At 38.8% G+C, this 21,117-nt stretch overlaps 1 protein-coding gene across 8 annotated transcripts in view; it reads right to left on the bottom strand.

The window, feature by feature from the left end:
- Positions 1-21,117, bottom strand: part of LOC140699184 (formin-2-like) — a 131,269-nt gene that overhangs the window by 36,899 nt on the left and 73,253 nt on the right. For 5 of the 8 annotated variants that reach the window (XR_012077189.1, XR_012077190.1, XM_072970928.1 and 2 more), the window contains exons 5-6: positions 17,358-17,551; positions 14,771-14,914 (exon numbers count right to left, since the gene is read on the bottom strand). Coding sequence is in view for 6 of the 8 variants with exons in the window: in XM_072970928.1 (XP_072827029.1) it covers positions 14,771-14,914; positions 17,358-17,539 (326 nt within the window). In the remaining 2 variants the exon portion in view is untranslated. Of the gene's footprint in view, positions 1-7,377; positions 7,505-12,594; positions 12,654-13,985; positions 14,029-14,770; positions 14,915-17,357; positions 17,552-21,117 lie in introns of those variants that run through there. The other 3 variants (XM_072970925.1, XM_072970924.1, XM_072970927.1) reach the window with 3 other exon arrangements.

Raw genomic sequence — 21,117 nt, 5'->3', positions numbered from 1 at the left:
ATTATTAGGGAAATGAAAATCAAAACCACAATTGCCTCACTCCTATTGGAATGGCGATTATCAAATAAATAGGAAATAACAAGTGTTGGTAAGAATGTGGAGAAAAGAGAAACCTCACGCACTGTTTCTGGGGATGTAACTTCATGCAGCTGCTATGGAAAACAGCAGGGAGACTCTTCAAAAAATTAAGAATAGAATTACCACATGACTCACCTTTTCTACTTCTGGGTCTTTATCCTAAAAATGCTAAAACACTAATTCAAAAAGATACATGCACCCTTATGTTCACTAGCATTACTTATAACAGCCAAGATATGGATGCAACCTAATTGCCCATCAATAGATGAATGGATATAGAAGATATGGTACATATATACAAATGCAGTATTACTCAGCCATAAAAAGATGAAATTTCACCCTAATCAACAACATGGATGGACCCTGAGGGTGTTATGTGAAGTGAAATAAGTCAGGGCAGAAAAACAAATGCTGTATGATTTCACTCATATGTGGAATATAGAAAATAAACTAGCAAACAAAAAAGCAAAATATATGAATAAACCAAACCAACTAAAAATAAACATATAGCTACTGAGAACAGAGTAGTGGTTACAATAGGGGAAGGACAAAATAGGTAACGGTGGGATAACTGGATAGTGACACATGGAAAGTATTTTTGGTGACGAGGTCACTGTAGGGCACCAAGAATTAGAAGTACAATGTTGTATACATGAAACTTATATAATGTTATAGACCAATGTTAATTGAGTAAAAAATTTGAAAAAAGAAACCTCAGTGAAGTTGCAACTTTTAGAACACTGGACTAGAACTTTAGATGTTCCTGTGAAATTATTATTTCTTAGGAAAATTGATAAGGCTTATCAGAAACCATGAGTTCCAACATATATACATTCAGAGGTTTTTTTTTTAGCAGTTTAATTGAGTTATAGTCATTTTACAATGTTGTGTCACAGTTTTAAGATATAGAAACCAAGACCACAGGTAGCACAGAAATGTGGCAGAGGTATAATAAGAATGACGTGCAAATCACGTGGACAATTGAGTTAACAAGTAACTATTATTAAAACCGAAGAGGATGTGGGTTATGGCTATGTGAGGTGTGCTACTCAAACAAGCTCAGCGCCTTTCTACTGCTCCAGACACTGGTCAGAATCCTCCATCCATGCTCTGTTCTGACTTTTATCTTTCAGAGTTTTAGCAATGGGTATGGTCATCTGTGAGGCTGTCTACAAAGCAACAATGAAAGGACTAAATAAAGTGTAAAGATAACATGAAGAAATGTTAACCAGGAGAAGACAAAGTACAGTATGGTTTAAGTATCTCCACAAGTGATGCATTTCTTCCATTTATTCTTAACTTTGAGAACCGTAAGAGAGACAGGTGGGGTTATATTAGAATAATGGAAATAAAAATGTAAATTAAAGAATTAAAAATAGAAAGAGACTCACAGACATAGAAAACAAACTTATGGTTACCAAAGAGGGAAGGGAGGGAGGAGGGATCCATTGGGAGTTTGGGATTAGCAGATACAAACAACTATATACAGAATAAATGAACAACATAGCCCTACTATAGAGAACAGGGAGCTGTATTCAATAATTTGCAGTAACCTCTAATGAAAAAGAACATATATATGTGTGTGTGTGTATAACTGAATCACTATGCTGTACACTAGAAACTCCCCGGCATTGTAAATCAACTACACTTCAATAAAAAAGAAAAAAAGCATGAAAGAAGTAGTAAGTTATTAAGATTTTGTCTCAGTCCCTAACTCCCTTTCCGTACTAAGGCCTGGGATGCTGGTGCTGGGAGTCAGCCAATTACCTTTGTCCTTTGCCATCTGGCTCCCTGACAGGTTTCACTGAGGAGGAGGGAAGTGTGGGGTTGGAGGAGGGGATGGGAAGCTAGGGGATGTGGTGTTCTGGTGAGATCTGCCCCCAGACACTTCTCACGAATCAGCAGGTGGCTCCGGTTCCCTGCTTGGTTTTACAGGCCCAAACCCAGCATCAAAGCACCCTCCAAAGTACCAGCCCAGTCAGTACCACCTCCTCAAAGCTCGCAGTCTCAGCTCTGCGAGGCTCATTCTCTGAGCTCCTCGGGCACTGTTTGCACAGGCAGCATCCTCTCCACAGACATCTGGGTCTGAGCCCCACAGAATGCTCTCCCTCTCATGCTAGGTTCCTGGACAACTCCAACCTCTTCATCTCACTCCTCTAGCCCTAGGGATGACGGCTGCTCCCAATATTTACCTGAGAGTCCCTTTTTGCTCTAACATGTCTTAACCTAATTACCTGTGTAAAATGATTTCCATTACACTAACAAATATGGCTTCTGTTTCCCTGACTTCACTTACAACTAGTAGAAACATTAATCTATTAATTTAATGGATTATATTTTTCTAAGTACTTAACAGCTTTCTGGCACCAGTATTTAAAAATTTTATTTTTATTTATTGCTTATACATAATATCTATTTTAACTGTTCACAGATAACATGCTAGTTTTTCAAGTTACTCTTTCCCCCAAAACGGTTTTATATATAGTACTGTTCACCTGCAAACATATATTTGAAGTCTTCTTATACATAGTTTGTTCTTTTAATTAAATTTCACATGGTCCTTAATTGTGTTTATGCTTGAATTTGCTAAGCTATATAATTTCATCATAAACAATAAAAAAAGGCTGTATTGTTGTGCATTTTAAATTAGTAAGTCCAGATGATTACATCTCAGCTCTAATTCAGATAGATTCTTGGATGGTTACCTATTTTTATTTCTTCTTAAATACAATGATTAAAGATATATATGAACAGAGGAGCATATATAACATGTATTTAACATATACCCAATTTCCAACTTAAGACACAGAACAGAACTAATATTTTGGAAGGGTCCCTTATGCTCCTTACATCCCACCCTCAGGCCCAGAGGCAACCACTACCTTCCAGGTTGACTTTTTCATCCCCTTGCTATCCCTAAATAAGTTATTTTATATGTGTGTGTGTGTGTGTGTATATATACACACACATACACATATAGATATATAAACTTTGAAAATTGAAATCATACTGTTTGTATTTTCCATGCCTTGTTTTTCCTTAAGATTGTATTAATAAGAGTTATCTATTTTTAATGCAGATAAATGTAGTGCAATTAGTTTCACTCTTCAATAGATGTTCTTTGAGAGAAGATACTAATTTACTCAGCAATTATTTTATTGAAAAATATCTGAGGGGTTTGGTTGCTGCTGCTATAAATGTAGTTAGCCTGGTCACCTCTGCACTGGTATATACATCTAGGGACCAAAAGCTGGGTCAGAGAATATGGATTTTAAAAAGTTAGTGAAATATTGCCAGATATTTTTCCAAGAAAGTGTGTTAATTTATATTTCCACTATCAATGTAAAAGAGATCTCACTAATCCATATTTTTGAAAATATTTCACATTCTCTGACTTTTTAAATTTTTTAAAAAGATATTAATCAGTAGTATTTTGGTGTAATTTGAAAAGGTATTGATACTTACACCCTCACTTTTAACATGCTGTCATTTACCTCTGTAAATGTCTACTTATAAAGCTACCAGTGTATTTTTATCAATGTTCTCCTGCAGGGCAAGTTCATCCAGACAGCTTTACTGAAGAGTCTCTCTGAGTACAAAGGGTGAGCAGGAGTTTGCAAATGGAAAATGGAAAAAGAAATAATCACAGGACCTCAGTCACAGAGAATGAAACATTCACAAAGAGATTACTGTAAATGACTTGAATCCCATGGTGACAGTTTACTCCATATATGAAGTAAATTATACTTTCATGTGATAATTTGTTTATTGGGTCCCTGTGTGAAACAGTATCTTACAGCTTTGAATTAATCCAAGTTGATCATTGCATGAAAAGAAAACACTTTTGCAAAGTACACACTGTAACACAATCAGGGATAATTTCTAAAATAAAATAAGTCTTCATTTAAATGTCAGATAAATAATCACCATTAATTATTGTGGTTTTTCTCAAGGCAGTCAGGTCCGAAAAGCAAGAGATTAGTGAAAATGAGGAAATACAACTTTACTTTTTTTTTGTAATGTGAATAAATGGCATAAAATCTTAAAATTAAATGACCAATGACTTGATTTCCTTCTTATTAACTCTCCCTTCCACTAGCAAAATTACCACTGAAAGTAATGGAAAGTCAAGAGATTTACAGCATAAAAAGTCTAAACATCCTAGAAAATGTTTATCTGAATTAAGTACATGTGCATATTGGTACAGGGAAGGGGAGGGAAAATGAGAAGAGAGAGAAAGATAATAAAAGCTTACTGACTTTGGAAAAAATCACAAGTCAAAATGTTTCCTTCAAAGCTTATGTAAAGGCTTTTAAACATCTCAAACAGAAATACTTTACAGTAATCTAATGTTCACCTGGAGGAAATTATGGAGCAATCAAATTTTTAAGAAGCAGTTATATATTAGCTTGTACACAGAAACATTTAGTTTATACCACGCTCACTGGCCCTAAAATTGGAATCATTTTTTAAAGTTCTTTCCATCTCTTCTGTCCCCCTCCTTTGTCAAAATGATTATCATCTTTTATTTGAGTTTCTTACCAACATGTCTCTGAAATTCTATGCTTGCCAGAGCAGTACTTTCAAGACACAAACTATATCACTCCAATTCCCTAAACAGAATTCTTCAGTGGCTGGATATTGCATTTGGAATAAAATGTAAATCCCTTCTAAAGCATATGAACTTGTGTGTTCTGCATGATCAGAAAACTTTCTCATCTTATGTTTATTGCATTCTATGAATACAGGGGTATCTGGACTATTCATTCCTCCTGGATTCTCTTCTGGAATAGTATTAGCATCCACCCGGTATACAAGCTATTAAAGAGTCATCTTATCCCTTCTTCCTTACTCTCTGTATCTGGTTAGAATCTTGTTGTAATGCATCTCCAAGTACTCCCAGATCCTTTTCATCCTAACACAGGGACCTCAGCTTGTGCCCTCAACAACTGACTGTCTAGGTCTGCTGCTTCAAGTCTCCCCTCTAAACCATGATTCACAAGTGCCTCCTGATGGCCTTTCAGAAACGCCTATCTGAGTGTACTGCGTCCTGGCCTAGAAGCATTCCCGTGGCTAAGTAGTGATTGCAGAATGGATTCCAAACTTTTCAGTAGGTCCTTAAGACCCTTTGCAAGGATGGCTTGTCATCTTCTGATTCCATGTCCCTGAGCAACTTATGTTCTAGCTATATCAGATTTTGCAATCCATTTCTTGTCACTTTTTAGGTTACTTTTCAAAATCCAATTTACATGTAATTTTCCAAGAATATTTAAACATTCCTTTTCTGTGTTTCTATATTATCTTATTTACATAACTAAAAGTACCTGTATACTGTATAGCAGTTATTCACAGAAGTATTGGTCTTCTTATTAGTCTATGAACTAGAAGGAAGGGTTTATGTTTTTATTTTTTATTTTCTATTAATTTAATAAAAGTTGTTGAATGATAGGTATTAGACTATAATATCTCTGAGATTCCTTACTGATCTAAATCTCATAAATTTTATTTTTCAATTCTATTTTATGGGACATCCCACCCTTTAAATTCACAAGTTGCTTTTCTAGAAGGTATTTGGGTAATAAAAATCAAGAATCTGAAAACAAATATTCATTGCCTCTGATCCCATAATTATCAGAATCTATATTAAAGAATAATCAGAGCTATAGTAAAAAGGCTGTCAATAAGGATGTTCAACACAATGTTTCTCAAGAGCAAGGAAAACTGGAGTCTAATTTCTTACAAGAATCAAATGACAACTAAATTACAGTGCAATCATAAGATGGATTATTATGAAATCATCTTAAAAAGATTTTGAATTACATTAAATAACACGGGAAATGCTCATGTTATAATTTTCAGTGGGAAAAAATGTATAAAAGTGAATAGAGATTTCCAGTCAAATGGAATGAAAAATTCATAGGCTGAGCCTTTGTGCTGCTGAAAACACATAGCAATGAATGAGAACAGAAAGAGAGAAAACCAAGCCACACAGTGTGCTTTAAAAAAATGATAATATCTCTTTGGACCAGAAATAGCAGAGAAGCCCAAGTTAATAAGCAGTGTGGAGGTGAGAGGTCACTGGAGTGTGCACATGGAGGAGAAGGTAAAGATCTTGGCTTATGCAGAAACTGGTAGGGGGAGAGGTCACACAGCAGGGAATGGAACTGGACTCACTACTGGAAACACAGAATGTGACTGGGCTCCACACTCATAAAAGGAGGGTCAAAACAGCTATGGTCCACACACAGCTGTGTGCCTAGGGCAGCGAGGTCCAGTCCCTCCCTTGGCCTCTGTAGAGGCGCCCTCTGCCCAGCCTCTGCGGACGGCCCTGGCCACTGTTTGCAGGGGACGCCTGTTAGAATACACTGTTTTGGCTGTTTCCAACTTGCCGTGGCCCCTTCGGGGCAATCGCAGGAGACCCCCATGCTGGCGCCCACTGTTCCGCTCGCCCCCCACAACCGAGTGGGCAAAAGGGGAGACCTGCTCGGAAGAGCCACCCAACTTTTCAGGAACAGCCTCCCACCCAACCACCCACGCAGCCCCCGGGCTCCCTCCAGCGGGCCCCTCGCTCCCGGCACGAGGAAGGGGTTGCTCCCCTGCCCCCAAGCCATCTAGACTGTTTCCAAGAGTGAGTGTGATGGTCAAACACGTCTGTACACACCAGGGGCTCCACGGACACCTGCTGGTGGATTTGCTCAGAAGATGGGTGGGGAGGGGGCGCCCTAGAGGAGCGGAACACATAGTATGGATAGGGGGCTGGGGGGCGGGTAGGACGGGAGGACGATCGGGGGGACGGGGCGAGATAATGAGTTCCGGAGACTCGAGGGCGGGCTCGCAGGACGCCAGAGGGGACAGGCGAGGCACCACCTGGGACCGCGCGCCTGCGAGGGGCGCGCCCCCTTTACCTGCGTCTCCGGCTCCATGGCCATTTCCTCGCTCCGAGGCGCTGGCACTGAACTGACACGATCTGAGCGAGCCGAGGCGAGGTTTGAAAGAGGAGGGAGCAGGCAAGAAAGGGAGGGGGCGAGGAAGGCAAGAGGGAGGGAAGGCGATGGGGAGTTTGTCTTGGCCTTTTGTGCGGACACCTCCCGGATTCCGCACCCGCACTGGCCTCCCAAAAGAGACGTGGGGCCACTGAGCGAGGGACGAGGCCATCCCCCAGAGCGCCTCGGGGCCTCACGCCTTGGAGACCGCCCAAAAGGAGCACCCCCACCCAACCTCAACCCCGCCTGGAGGACGTGGGGACCGGGCTCACCTCGGGGAGGGAGCTAAGGTGAGCTGAGCGGGGCGGGGGTGCTCTACTCGTCCGCGCGAGGACTGTGCAGGCTCGGGGGTTCCTAGAGTCAATCGGGCGCGGCTTGTCCAGAGCAGGCGAACTGTTGGGTCAGAATGTGCTCCTGTTCCTCTATTCTTCCTTTATTGCCCTCTTTTGTAATGGATGGATACATAGATTAAGTAGATACTTAATTCGTTTGTACTTTATTCAGTATTTGAGCCCAAATACTTTATACTGTATTTGAGTCTTCTTAGTGGTTAGTCTAGGGCTTACAATATTTATTTTAATTTACAAGAATCTATCTCATATTTATACTGACTTAATTTCAAAAATATAGAAGCTTTACTCCTCTATAGCTCCATTCACTTCCCACCTTTTTATGTTACTGCTGTTATACATACTATGTGTGTAATTTATATATGGTACAAACTGTTATAATTATTAGTTTATATAATCATTTGCCTTTTAAAGAACTTGAGAGAGGAGAGAAGTATACTTATAAACTATATTATATTAATCTTATTTACCCTTTATTATTCTCTTCATTTTTTTCTGTAGATTTGAATTACATATGGTGTCACTTCCTTACTCTAATACAAATACAGCTTTTGTTTCTACTAGTTTGTTCTCAAATATATTACGTCTATATGTCATAGGCTCGATAATATACATATTGTTTTATGTACTTCCTTTTAAAGTTAGTCAAAAGAATAAAGAAGAAATGTGCAGCTGTATTATATTCTGTGTAGATAAAAATTATGTTTACCAGTGATTTGTGTCTGTGTGTGCATGTAATTTCAAATTATGGTCTGATGTCATTTACTTTCAGAAATATAAATTTATATTTTGGTTTAAATAAAAAAGTTTTAAATTAAAAACTAGGGATATAAATAAGAACAGTAATTTTTCTTCTAAGTCTTAAGTTTGTGTCCTCCATAACTGGAGCTATTTTTCAGCTTAGGTCACACAGAGGCACACTGTGAGCAATCAGTCTAGTGTCAACAGCATCACCTCCTACAGGCAAAAGGTAGGAGCTATCATAAATGTAACTACACTTTAAAATAAAAAAGAAATAAAGTTCTCCTTTGCACTGGAATAGTCCAAAACCCTGTTGCTGTCTCTAGTAAAGAAACATACATTCCACTATGTAGAACCAAGACCTCAAAATTAACTTCAGGTCTAATTTATCTAAATTTACTTCTCAGTCTTATGTCTAATGTGAAAAACCTAAAGACTTTTACTAGGAAGACAAGAAGAAGACACATTCAGCTAAGGGAAATGAATACCAACAGCCTGCATTTACATTACTGAAACCATCACACGGAACTTCCCACACACAGGAGAAGCTTGCTACTCTGCTGGCTGATTTACTATGGTTTTAAACAAGACGCAAGGAAATCTTTGCTCATGGTGCTATCTTCAAAACTAATCCCTTACTATATTTAATTTCTTGTAACAACATATAACGGAAAAGACTCTGAAAAGAAAATGATGTATATATGTATGCATATGTATAGCTGAATGACTTTGCTTTACACCTGAAACTAACACTGTAAATCAACTACACTTCAATAATTTTTTTAAATTCATCCTTTAATCCTCTGTACATATCTAAATAAAATAAACTCTTCAAGGCCCACTTCAAGTTTCATCTCTTCTAAACAGTCTCACCCTAAGTCCAGCTGACCCATTCTATTCAATTCCTGACCACAGGCAGCACATTTTGTGACATGATTAGATAATGCTGGACCCCATGGGCTGTTCTGTAATAAATTAGCCCTCCAGAGAACTTCTGTGCTCTCCCTGACATGGCTCCTGCTTTTCTCTGCTGTTCTCCCTGCAGAAATGGATAAACCGTGTTCCCATCAGGTCAAGAAATGGATGCATCCCTGAAAGTAACTGGGGCCCCCTCTCTTTCCAGTTTCCCAGGTTCTCTGCAGTAGCTGTGTCACTCCACTTTAGCAGTATTGACAAGACACACTCCCATCATCTGAACAAAAATCTTCCCTCACTTTTGCAAGGATGAAATTTAGTTTCAATAAAGAATTTTAAAAGACAATAAATCTTAAATTTCCCCCAAGCCCTTTTTTCTGTGCTGATGGAACTTAATAAACAGAACATTTCATCTGTTGAAAATTAATACCCCTTTCTAATACATCTAGTCCAGCAGAACATAATATCATCATATTAAATGTAATATAAAGTCCAAAAGAACTAAACATCACCATCATTGTTAAATTTTTTACAATTCCAAAGTACAATTAATTAAATATAATTTTCCTAATACATCTAGCAAGGTCAAGGATCATCAGCCTAATTATATTTCCTTTTTAATATGCCATTAGGCTCTTTGCTTGTTCAGTCTTTAGCCATTTATTTTGAAGTATAAAAATAATATTCTGGCTGAAAGAGGATTTTTTACAAACAGGTTATTTTTGCTGCATTCTTTGAATTGATTGGGTATGCTCTATAAATAGTTACAGGAAAAGCACCTTCAAAAAACAGTGAATTTTCAACATCTAAAACAGACTCAGATTCCACAAATCATGTGTTCATCTTACTTATAGCCTTGTATTTTGATGTGGTTTTCTATGTAAATACATTTTAAGGCTTGCAATAGGAATGTATTCTATTAAAAATAGATGTTATGTTAAAAGTTACAAAGTACCAAACATTTATGATGCATTCCTCAAAACAAATCTAAATTGTCTTACTATAAAATGTTTGCTATTTCACACATTCTTTTAGGTCTAAGAGACAAATAGCACTGTCCAACCCAAACACACCCCTGCCAGCTACAACAGGACAAATGGACACCAATGCACAACACTAGACTTCTGCTACTCAGAGTATCACTCAGGCCATCATCCTGTGAGCCCTGAAATACCCACTGATTATGATAAGACATTTTTAATCTAAAAAATAAACATTTTCAATAAGTAAAATTAAGCAGATTCACAGATAAAATTCATACCTCTCTTTTCCTTTTCCGACCAACCAATCTTACAGCAGCAGACAACATTTGAAGTACAGCACACATGATTTCCCAATGTCCCAACATGATAAGGGGAAGCTTTTTAACAGCAAATACTATTTCAGATAAGAATACTTAGAGGCTTTACATTATACACTCCACATAGGAACATTTAAGCAATGAATGCTTCTTTTCCCATTGTTATTATGAACTTTAACAACACACAGAGAAGCCTTTCTGGAAATTAGATGAGGGGGTGGGAAGGGATAAATTTGGGATTTTGAGATTTGCAAATGTTAACCACTATATAGAAAAATAGATAAAAAGACATTTCTTCTGTATAGCCCAGAGAACTATATTCAATAGCTTATAATAACCTTTAATGAAAAAGAATATGAAAATGAATATATATATATATATGCATGACTGTGACATTATACTGTACACCAGAAATTGACACATTGTAACTGACTATACTTCAATTTTTTCAAAAAGATATGTTTGTAAATTTCTGTATAGACTGGAAGGTGCCAAACAAACTTAATAATGATAACCAATAAAAATAAGAACAACCAAAAATAAACAAATACATAAATAAACATTTGGCATATATGAAAATCAATACAAACCCAAATTATTTTTAAAATTATCTATTCTGATTCTGGTTTCCATATGAATAAAATACCAAACTTACACTCATATATAACAGTCCACATCCATACCTTTGACTTCATGATTAAGAGAACAGACTCGAGCCAGATGGCTGAAGTCTGCACCCAAGCTCTGCCCTCTACTCTCCTGGGAACATTGTGATCCCTCTGCACCTTGGTTTTCTGGACTATACACCACAGACAATGGCGTCTACCTCACAGGATCATGAGGACGAAATGAACTAATGTTAGATTGCTAGGACAGTGACTGGCAGGTGGTAAATAAAGCCCAGTGACCTGGAGGTTTCCATGGTTGCTATGACCGTTGTTGTCATAATCACCACTATGATTATTTCTGTTGCTGAAGCAGCTGCTACCACTACTGCTGTGTTCACCAAAATATATTTGCTCATGACCTCATTTGACATAGGATGAACCAGAAACTTCTCTCTGAGGCCATTCTTACTATCTAAATCATTCCCATGTAAACTCTCCCACTTTCCTGCTCATAGGTTCAGGTTAAATTTAAGCTTTATTTGGACATGAAAGATCCCAAGCTGACTTAGGGTCATTATCAACATTACAGTTAGGGAATTACCCTTTTGGGTGAGAGGAGACTCGGCTACATGTTTACTAGCTCTAGGGCATTCCTTCAAAATGGGCAAGTGAGATAAACAATGTTTTGACTATACAGCACAGGGAACTATATTCAGTATCTTTTAGGAACCTGCAATGAAAAGAATATGAAAATGTATATATGTATGCATGTGTATGACTGAACTATTGTGCTGTACACCAGAAATTGACACAACATTGTAAACTGACTATACTTCAATAAAAAAAGTTAAGACATAAAAAATGGGCAAATGTATATATGTGTGTGATGTTTTAAGCATGGACCACATATGCGACTGGTTTTCTATCTTCTTGATTCCTTAAGAGACAGGGTTATTGTTGTGCCAAGTTAGCAGGTTGGTGTTTAATTCTGATCTGAGTCATGCTTGTTTGCTTAAGGAGAACTGTGTCAAGTCACAGTCTGATAAACTCCCATATGCCTTCCCAGCTAATCTCATTATGATTCATATATCTCAAAATGCAGAAGGGCAAGCTAAGAAGTCATCACAGAACTCAAATATAGATTCTATGAAAAGTATGAAATCCTCTGTCTTTGGTTCCTTGGAGGAGAAGGGTTTAGAAATACAAGAGATCCATCATCGTTGCTACTCTAGGCATCCAGAGAACAACCTCTTTCTCCTTCTGCCAAACAGCAGTGTGTCCAGCTAAGCAATCTTCTGTTATCACACTGAAAACATCTTTTCCAAAAGTAAAAACAGCACAGCCACCTCCTTAAATCGCAGTGCATTTGGCCACAGTCTTACTTTCAAGAAGAGGACAGATCACAGAAAATTATTTGGCTATTTTGAAATATTTAAAGAAAACCAGAATTTGCAGCTTTCATTGTATATAAGAAGAATAGCTTGAAATAATTCTATAAACACATTCCAAGGCATTAAGGCTATTCATTTCCCTGGAAATGGATCATGAGGTACTAAAATGTTTGCACATGAAAAGAGGAATTACAGGTCACACAATTTGAACTGTGCAGGTCCACTTACACACAGATGTTTTCCAGTAGTAAATTCTGCAGTACCACATGATCTGAGGTTGGTTGAATCTGTGGACGTGGAAATGAGGATGTGGAGGGACTCCGTACATGATGGGCTGACTATAATTTACACAGAGCTTTCTGACTGCACAGAAGGCTGGTGCCCCTAACCCCGTGTTGCTCAAGGGTCAAATGCATTTGCATGCATCCTTTAAAATCTCAAGTAGATATAATGGCTAGATTTTTCTTCCAAATACAACACAGGTAAATAAAACTAGCTTTCTTCAGCAATATAACACTTGCAGCAGATTTTTCTCTCACCAACATATGGAAAAAAAATTCCTTATCCCTCCAAAAACAGACCTGACAGAGCTGAGTACAAGACCCAGGCCAAAGAGATGCCGAGCAAGCTCATGACAAGTCATGATGGAGACTGTTCCACAAACCCTCTCTGAGACAGAAGGTCAACAGCAGTGTCACCATCAACAGGTGTACATTACAGGACTGGCAAAGTCTTACCCCCACTTTATGAAATGTCCTAGTGACAGGGTGAGGCGACTGTGCTGAGATGATGTTCAACACAGACGCACTGTTCGTATGCTGAGGCCATCCCATGCCAACTAGTTGAGTTTGAAGTCTTAATGATTTGGACATGAACCTTATTCCAGTAAGCTTAGAAATGGAATGTCAAAGAAACCATGAAATCCCATTCTCATGGACAACATATGAGGCATCTGCCTTATTTCTGTTCACTTAACAGAAAAAATGTGATGGGAGGTGGGAAGGGCATGGTTTGCCTTTTTGAGAGTTTCATCTCTAGACAAGAGACATTTCCTATCATATCTGCCAGCTCGTCAGGTGACAACCTGGCTGCTTCCTTTTTCATGATGCCTGTGCTCCCCGCCTGTATTCCTTGCCCAGACAGATTTTCCATCTCTGATACAGCCCAAGAGAAGAGACATGAAGACTCAGTCTAAGTGTGCTATCTGCAATACACCATAGAAAAGATTTTTTAAATGTTTCCCTCTGGCAGAAAGATGTGGTTTTCCATTTACCTTTATTCCACCAACAAACTCACCTTGGCCATATTGATTATTATGAGATGAATGATTTTTTTTAATCTTTTAATCATTATTGGGCATAGTCACAGATATTTATAAAGTCCTCCTCCTGCAGTCAGCTGGCTTATTTGTTCAACAATATTTATTCAGTGCCTACAATATGCCAGGTTTACCATAGTTTCTGACCTAAATTCACCAGCAACCAGCTGTACCACAGTAAATGTTTCTGAAAAACTGAACTGCATAATATTTGGATTTGCATCATTCTCAGGTTAACGGAAATGCCTGGGGTGAACTGCCCACCTACTCAGATAGAGGTTCCATGCAAATCCATTCCTACCTGCCTGGATTTTGGAGCATCTGTCTGGTAGGGGTTGTCTGCTCTGAAATAAAATATTGAGAGGAACAATTGTGGGTCGCACGTCTAGCTACAGATTCCAGGTTAGAGGCAGAAATTCAAGGAATCACATCACCCCATTAGTTGTGGCTCATGTGGGGAGACTGCACCAGGAGAACACTGGGGACTTCAGGCCTCACTTCTCTCCCTTTCCCTGACCTGAAAAATCTGAGCTGCTCGCCACTCCTTCCTCTGTGCACTTCCCCTTCCCCTGCAAAGGTGAGAAAGGTAGCCACTCCCCATTTCAAGGTGAAGGAGGGCTGCCAGTAGCAACAGCTTCCATCTGGGCTCATTATTCTGGGATTTTACTACTTTTTCCTGATGGTTTACTAAGGACTGGGTTCCTTGCTTGGTTTTGTTTGTTTGTTTTTGCTCACTGTTACCTTTCTTTCCATCCATACTAGCATTCAGATGGATTTCAGTCAAGTGACAGTTTATTTCTAGACAATTTATTCTAGAAATAAGCAACTTCTGGGACTTTGAAAATAAGCTTTGTGAGACTAAGAGTAAAATAGTCAGAATATTGTCACTTGGTGGAGATGATTTTTTGCTGTTTTATTTGGGAAACTCTTACTTAACCACGTGCTCTAAAATTCTATCCTCTGCTATCTGTTTACGGACTGTGCAGGTTACAGAGCCCAGAAAATGATTTCAAAGATTTTCTGTAAGGAAAGTTCACACTTATGCCCCAAATACTGTCCAACTTCAGAAAACACATGGGTACTCACTTGTTTAGCCTTGGTCTTTGTGATGGTATCAGAAATAATTTCTTCCTCTCCTTTATAGTAGTTTTGGAAAATAATTCCTCAAATCCGTGACTATCTATGGATGGCTCTTCAATTTTTTCCCAAATAAGTGAAACACTGGAGTCTCTAAAGTTAAGCAAAAAACCAGTAAGAGAGACATCAGGCGAAACTCCAAGACAACATGGGGAGCATGAACAGAAAGGACTAGGAGGAGAGGGTAGAAGAGAAAACAATCGTAATTTTGGAAAGAATAATTTCCAGGAATTCTCAGTCATCAAGTCATTATGTAAAAACATAAATGGAAAACCCCTCTCAGGATGGCTATCAAGGCAGGAAATGTTTGCCATCTCACAATCTCAACTTGGCTCATCAGCTTTGTGGATTACTCATGGGCTAAAACGCAATCATTTTATGACCCACAGTGTCCCCTCCCTCTTCCTACCACTGCCCATCTTTCCACGTGACCTGACTTCTCAGTGACTGCAGACTCATGTGGTACCACCTAAAAAGGGTAGATTCATTTTTTTAAAAGCAAAAGAACAACAAAACAAGACAACTTCATATAACGCATATGGATGAAGTGAGTTTGGGTCACAGTTTGAAATGATGCATCAGCATATGTAATTGACGTGGCAAATTATTCAGAGAACGAGCTGCAAAGCATGAAGTATTCAAAATATATAGATTCTTCCCCTCAGAATGATTCAGTGAAGAGAAAATAAATATGAGAAATGAGAATGAGCCTGGTAAATACCCTATTTCTAACTCTGTGAGACACCAGGCAAATTTCAAAGAATCCTGAGAACTTAGGACAAAGAAGTCCAGTAAAATTTAAAGTGTATGTTTTGTCTCCCACCAGCACATTCCACAGCCACGTCACAGCACTGTCCCAGAGATCAAGAACACAGGCTATGGTCTGTGCATTGATAAGCAATACACCAGCAGCATACCTAGTGGGAAAAACGTAACTTTTATAAAAATCATATAAATGTATAATTTTATGACCTCACGGTGTTGCTGATCTTCTGTAGAAGTACCATGAAGTGCTCAGAACTAAATCATTTCACTCATGGAGTGTGGGTGTGTGTATTTTTGTGTAGCATGTTTCTGAAAAGACTACAGCAAACAAAATGGAACAGTAGCAATGTGCCTTAAAAGGGATGCAGAAAGCATCCTCAAGACTCAGTTTGTCAAAGGATTTGATTCACTTTTATAAGCTATTTGTCAGTGAGGTTCTGCAACTAGGCAACAGAGCCTGCATGCTAAGAAAAATATATGCCTCTATCTTTAAAAAGTCAATCAAAAACTATATAGACAGAAATCTGTACATTGACATATGTCATTTGTTTTATCCTTTGGATACTTCTGGGAAAAAGTCTAAAATTTTAAATAGCAGATTGCTTCATGGAATACTGATGTAAAAATCTACAGGCAAGCTTTAGAGTGGTACTTGGAAATACATTAAATTGTCACTTTCCCAAAAGTTTGAAAGGAAAATGCTTCCCTCATATTGACAAATTGTGGAAAGACGGACTCCCGTTCGTGTTACTTTTTACTGTGTAGCTGAATTCTGGTCCAACAGAGAGGCTTCATTGGCTGACAGGGTTCTATTGGCTGTTTCCTACTCCCTTTGTCCTGGTTCATCACTAATCCAAACAAGCCAGTTGGCAATGGAGGAGGAAGACATCCACACACTTGTGGTGCTGGTGGTGGGAGAGGGAGACCTGATCCAGGAAGCAGAGGGGCTGGTGGGGGTAGGGGAATGCCTGTTCCAGGAGGGGGGTGGGGGAGGGGCTGGAGTAGGTGGAACCCCCATACCTGGCAAAGGAGGAGGTGGGGGATTCCCAACATCAGGAAGAGGAGGGGAGAAGGTATCCCTACACTGGGAAGAGGAGGGGGAGTAAGGATTCCCTCACCAGGAAGTGGAGGGGGAGGAGGGATCCCCACTCCAGGAAGAGGAGGGGGAGGGGGGATCCCCACTCAAGGAAGTGGGGGAGGGAATGGCAGCATCTCTGTACCAGGCAGAGGAGGAGTTGAGGGGCCTGCTGTACTGTGCAGAGCAAGCCCTGTCATGCCAGAGCATATCCCATGTCATGGGAGAGGGGGGAGTGGGGGGGCACTGGGGCCAGGCCAGGCATGGAGCTGGAGGACTGTGTACAAGGCAGAGGTGGTGGGGGTGCGATGTCACGGCTGTTTTCAAAGGAGGAGCAAACAGAGTGCTCCTGGCTGGCTTCAGACTCAGTATGAAGAGAAGGATGGGAAGGCTGAGCCCTGGCCGTTCCTTGAACATCAAATCAGGGAAAGGGTGGAGGTGGTGGAGTCTGGCTGGACTGATGTGCGTTGAGCTGTACAGATCTTTGCCTTGGAGACACAATCAAAGGTATCTCTGAACAGAATTTTGTCTGAGGTCCAGAAGGTGAGGACGGCACCGCTGAGTCTCGACTTTCAGCCCCAGGTGGGCCTGGGGGACACTCTGGTTGGGCACTAACAGAAGGAAGGGTCAGAATCCTGCCCTCTTCTTTCGGGGATGTCTGGATTGACTTTGCCTGTCAAACCCTTTTCTCCTAACCTGAGAGCTTCCAGACAGACGTCTTCTGAAGGTGCCACTGCATTCTGAACCCCGTGAGGGCCAGTTGCCACCTCCATGTCCACAGCAGGGTACTGCTTCTCTAGTTCAGCTATTTTGGTCCTCAGATCCTCAATGGTCTGTTCCAGTTGCTGAATGACAGTGGTCTGACCCTCAGACTTCATGTCAGAAACTTCCTGAGGGGCAACAAAGACATCAGAGATAAATATAAAAAAGGAATACTCAAAATACCAAAAAAAAAAAAAAGATAAAATTAAGCAAAATATATCTGTTTGGTTATAATACTTTCAAAAGATCCCTCCATGGGAAGATACTATCAGTATTTGTATGTGTCGCCTCTTATCCACTCTCAGGTTTCAGAGTGGTGACACACATTACCATAAAGTCCTAAGGTCCTTGTCTAATCCTTGAATGAAATCATGGAAGACAAGTAGACCCCTGAGGAGAGGGGAGACAATTCTGAGTGACGAACCAACTTACTTCCAAGATACACTACTCTCTTCCCTGCCTGGTAACACCTGGTAGTAGAATGTTCCCTAAAGACATTTTAGATTCTAAGTTTTAAAGTTAGTCACTTCCTTTAAGAGGTAATCTCTAAAAAGGTCTTCAATAGGATCATGTGAGATACTTGTGATTTATATGGCCATGGGCGTATGTCTTATGTGCATGAATAAAGCTTATATCATGTTCACTCTAATTCAAATATTTGACCCGAGGCATTTCAGAAAGTGGTACCTTGGACTCTCCACAATTTGTCAAGGTAGCTGAGAGCAACTGTGCCAACGTATGAGTCACCCTCACATCCAAATGGTGCCCAGCTCTCCCAAGGCATGCAATTTACCAGAACAGTGTAAGGGAAAAAATGCTTTGCTACCCAAATCAAAGGGGAAAGCCCTATGGGTAAATTAAATAGGAATAATAGATGAGTAAAAATAAAAGAGAAGGAAGAGGAATGGGTAGAGAAAAAGGAGGAGAACAGAAACAAGAGAAGGTACCAGAGAAGGCAGCACAGACTCCAGCTGTGCGAAGCTGCAGTGTCAGGCAGCTGCTCACACAGGCTGGGAACTAACTGCTCAGTGGGGGCTGGACTGAAAAGACGAGAGGGAGCGAGTTCTCATGCTGCGAACTGTTTCTCCAGAGCTTCCCAGGGCTTTTCAAAGATGATCCCAATAGAGGCCACCGTAAAGAGCCACAGCCCACAGACACAGACATTACTATCTTCCCCGCATGGGAGCCTGAAGCTGACCCTGCACACCTGCTCTTTATCTACTGAGGAAGAATAGTTAACAGGTAATATAAATATGATATGAAGTGTGAAACTAAACTTGTATCTTGCTTGTCAAAAACTAAATCAAAAACAAAACAAAATAAAAAAAAACCCTATCAAATCTCTTTACTATTTATAAATCCAAAACAAATACCTAACCCATTTGCAGTGGAAAAGCTATGGGCAGACAAGACAGAAATGCATATATTTACTATAAATGAAGTATTTTGGTGCTATGGGTGTATTTGTTCAAAATCTTCAGAAGTAGTTTTTTTTCTAACGGGAATAGGAAAGGTCTAAGCTTAACAGTCTTAATCCTAACCCATTACCTCTTCCCTAAAAACGCTGTATTTACTACAACATTTCACCTGCTGAAGGTCATTTATGCTGCTCAATGAGAGCTAAAGAGAAGCTGCACCTTCAGAGACACGGCCCTGCCAGGAGGCCCTTACTGCCCTGTAATCAAAGAACAGCAGGTAGCTCTTACTGCGCAAGGAAGCTGCAAGGGACGCTCATTTACTGTGCAACTAATTAAGGAATATAACACACCTTAAACAGGCAAAATTGTGAGGCTCTTATTATTTATATGTAAATGTAGGTATTCATACCTATATTTAAAAAAAATCTAAGTTACTATTTTTCACCAATGTCTACACACAAGACTACAGTATTACAATGCATAGTTTGGGAAATTAGGCCATATATTCTCTAAATAGCCCATAGCAAAAGGAATAACTTTAATAAACAATCACTAATATCCTGAGAGTTAATTCCACTCTCCAATTACAATGCTACAAGAAATCACAAGCCAAAAATCTAGCTCCCAAATTCATCCAGAAAGTAAAATTTTCAAAATTTCTTCCTGAACCTGCATTAGTAAACTATATAGAGTATTTTCATTTTTCCAGAATAGCCTTAAAAGTGACCATTAATAATTAATAAGTATTTTTTGAGTTATCCTAGAATGTAAATAATGCTCTCATTTTCCCTTTTATGGGAACATATAAAAAATTACTTGAGGAAACACATTCAAGTAAATTCTAGTAAAGTTTTCCAAAACTCAAGTTAAAAATATATTTTTATTGAGGTATAATAAAAATAGAATATTATGTAAGTTTCAGGCATACAACAGTGACTCACAATTTTTAAAGGCTATGTTCCACTTACAGCTATTGTAAGATATTAGCTATATTCCCTGTGTTCTACTATATATCCTTGTAGCTTATTTGTTTTATACATAGTGGTTTGTATCTCTTAATCCCCTAAAAATATTTTGCCCCTCTCTACCTCCCTCTTCTCATTGATAACCACCAGCTTGTTCTCTATATCTGTGGTTCTGCTTCTTTTTATTATATGCATGTTTGATTTATTTTTTAGATTTCAAGTATAAGTGGTTTCATACAGTATTTGTCTTTCTCTGACTTATTTGAATAAGCATAATAAATTCCAGGTCCTTCCATATTGTTGCAAATGGCAGAATTTCATTCTTTTTTATAGTTGAGTAATAGTCTATTGTGTGTGTGTGTCAGTGTATATCATATATGGATGCTGAATCCAGTCAAAAGCTTTTTCTGCATTTATTAAAAAGATCATATGGTTTTTATTTTTCAGTTTGTTCATGTGTATTACATTGATTGATTTGAAGCTATTGAACCATCCTTGCATCCCTAGGATAAATCCTGCTTAATCATGGTTCATGATCCTTTAAATGTATTATTGGATTCACTCTATTACTATCTTGTTGAGGATTTTTACATCAATGTTCATTAGTGATATTGGCTTATAATTTTACTTTTTGTGTGATATCTTTGGTTGTGGTTTCGTGGTGATGCTGGCAAGGTCAGGAGTGTTCCTTCCTCTGAAATTTTTCAAAATGGTTTGAGAAGAATAGGTTAACTCTTCTCTGAATGTTTGATAGAATCCATTTTTGAGGCCATTTAGTCCTGGAGTTTTGTATGTAGGGTTTTTTTTTTTATTATTTTTCCCTTTATTACTGACTCAGTTTCATTGCTGGTAACTGGTTCTGTTCATATTTTCTATTTCTTCCTGGTTCTGTCCTAAAAGATGGTACATTTCTAGGAATTTGTTTATTTCATCTAGGTTGTTCATTTCATTGGCATGTATTTGTAGTAATCTCTCATGATCCTTTGTATTTCTGTGGTGTCAGTTGTGACTTCTACTTTCTCATTTCTAATTTTACTGATTTGGGCCCTTCTCTTTTCCTTGATGAATATGGTTATGGCTTTGTCAATTTTGTTCATCTTTGCAAAAACCAGCTCTTAGTTTCATTGCTCTTTTCTATTATTTTTTAAGTCTATATTTCATCTCATTCTGCTCTCATCTTTATGATTTCTTTCCTTGTACTAACTTTGGGTTTTGTTTGTTCTTTTTGTAATCCTCTAGGTGTAAGGTTAGGTTGTTTATTGAGATTTTTCTTGTTTCCTGAGGCAAGCTTGTATCACTATAAACTTCACT

The sequence above is a fragment of the Vicugna pacos genome, chromosome 11 (genome assembly GCF_048564905.1).
Source record: "Vicugna pacos chromosome 11, VicPac4, whole genome shotgun sequence".
Lineage (NCBI taxonomy): Eukaryota > Metazoa > Chordata > Mammalia > Artiodactyla > Camelidae > Vicugna > Vicugna pacos.
Note: the sequence above shows the minus strand (reverse complement) of the source record. Positions and strands in the feature narration are given on the sequence as shown.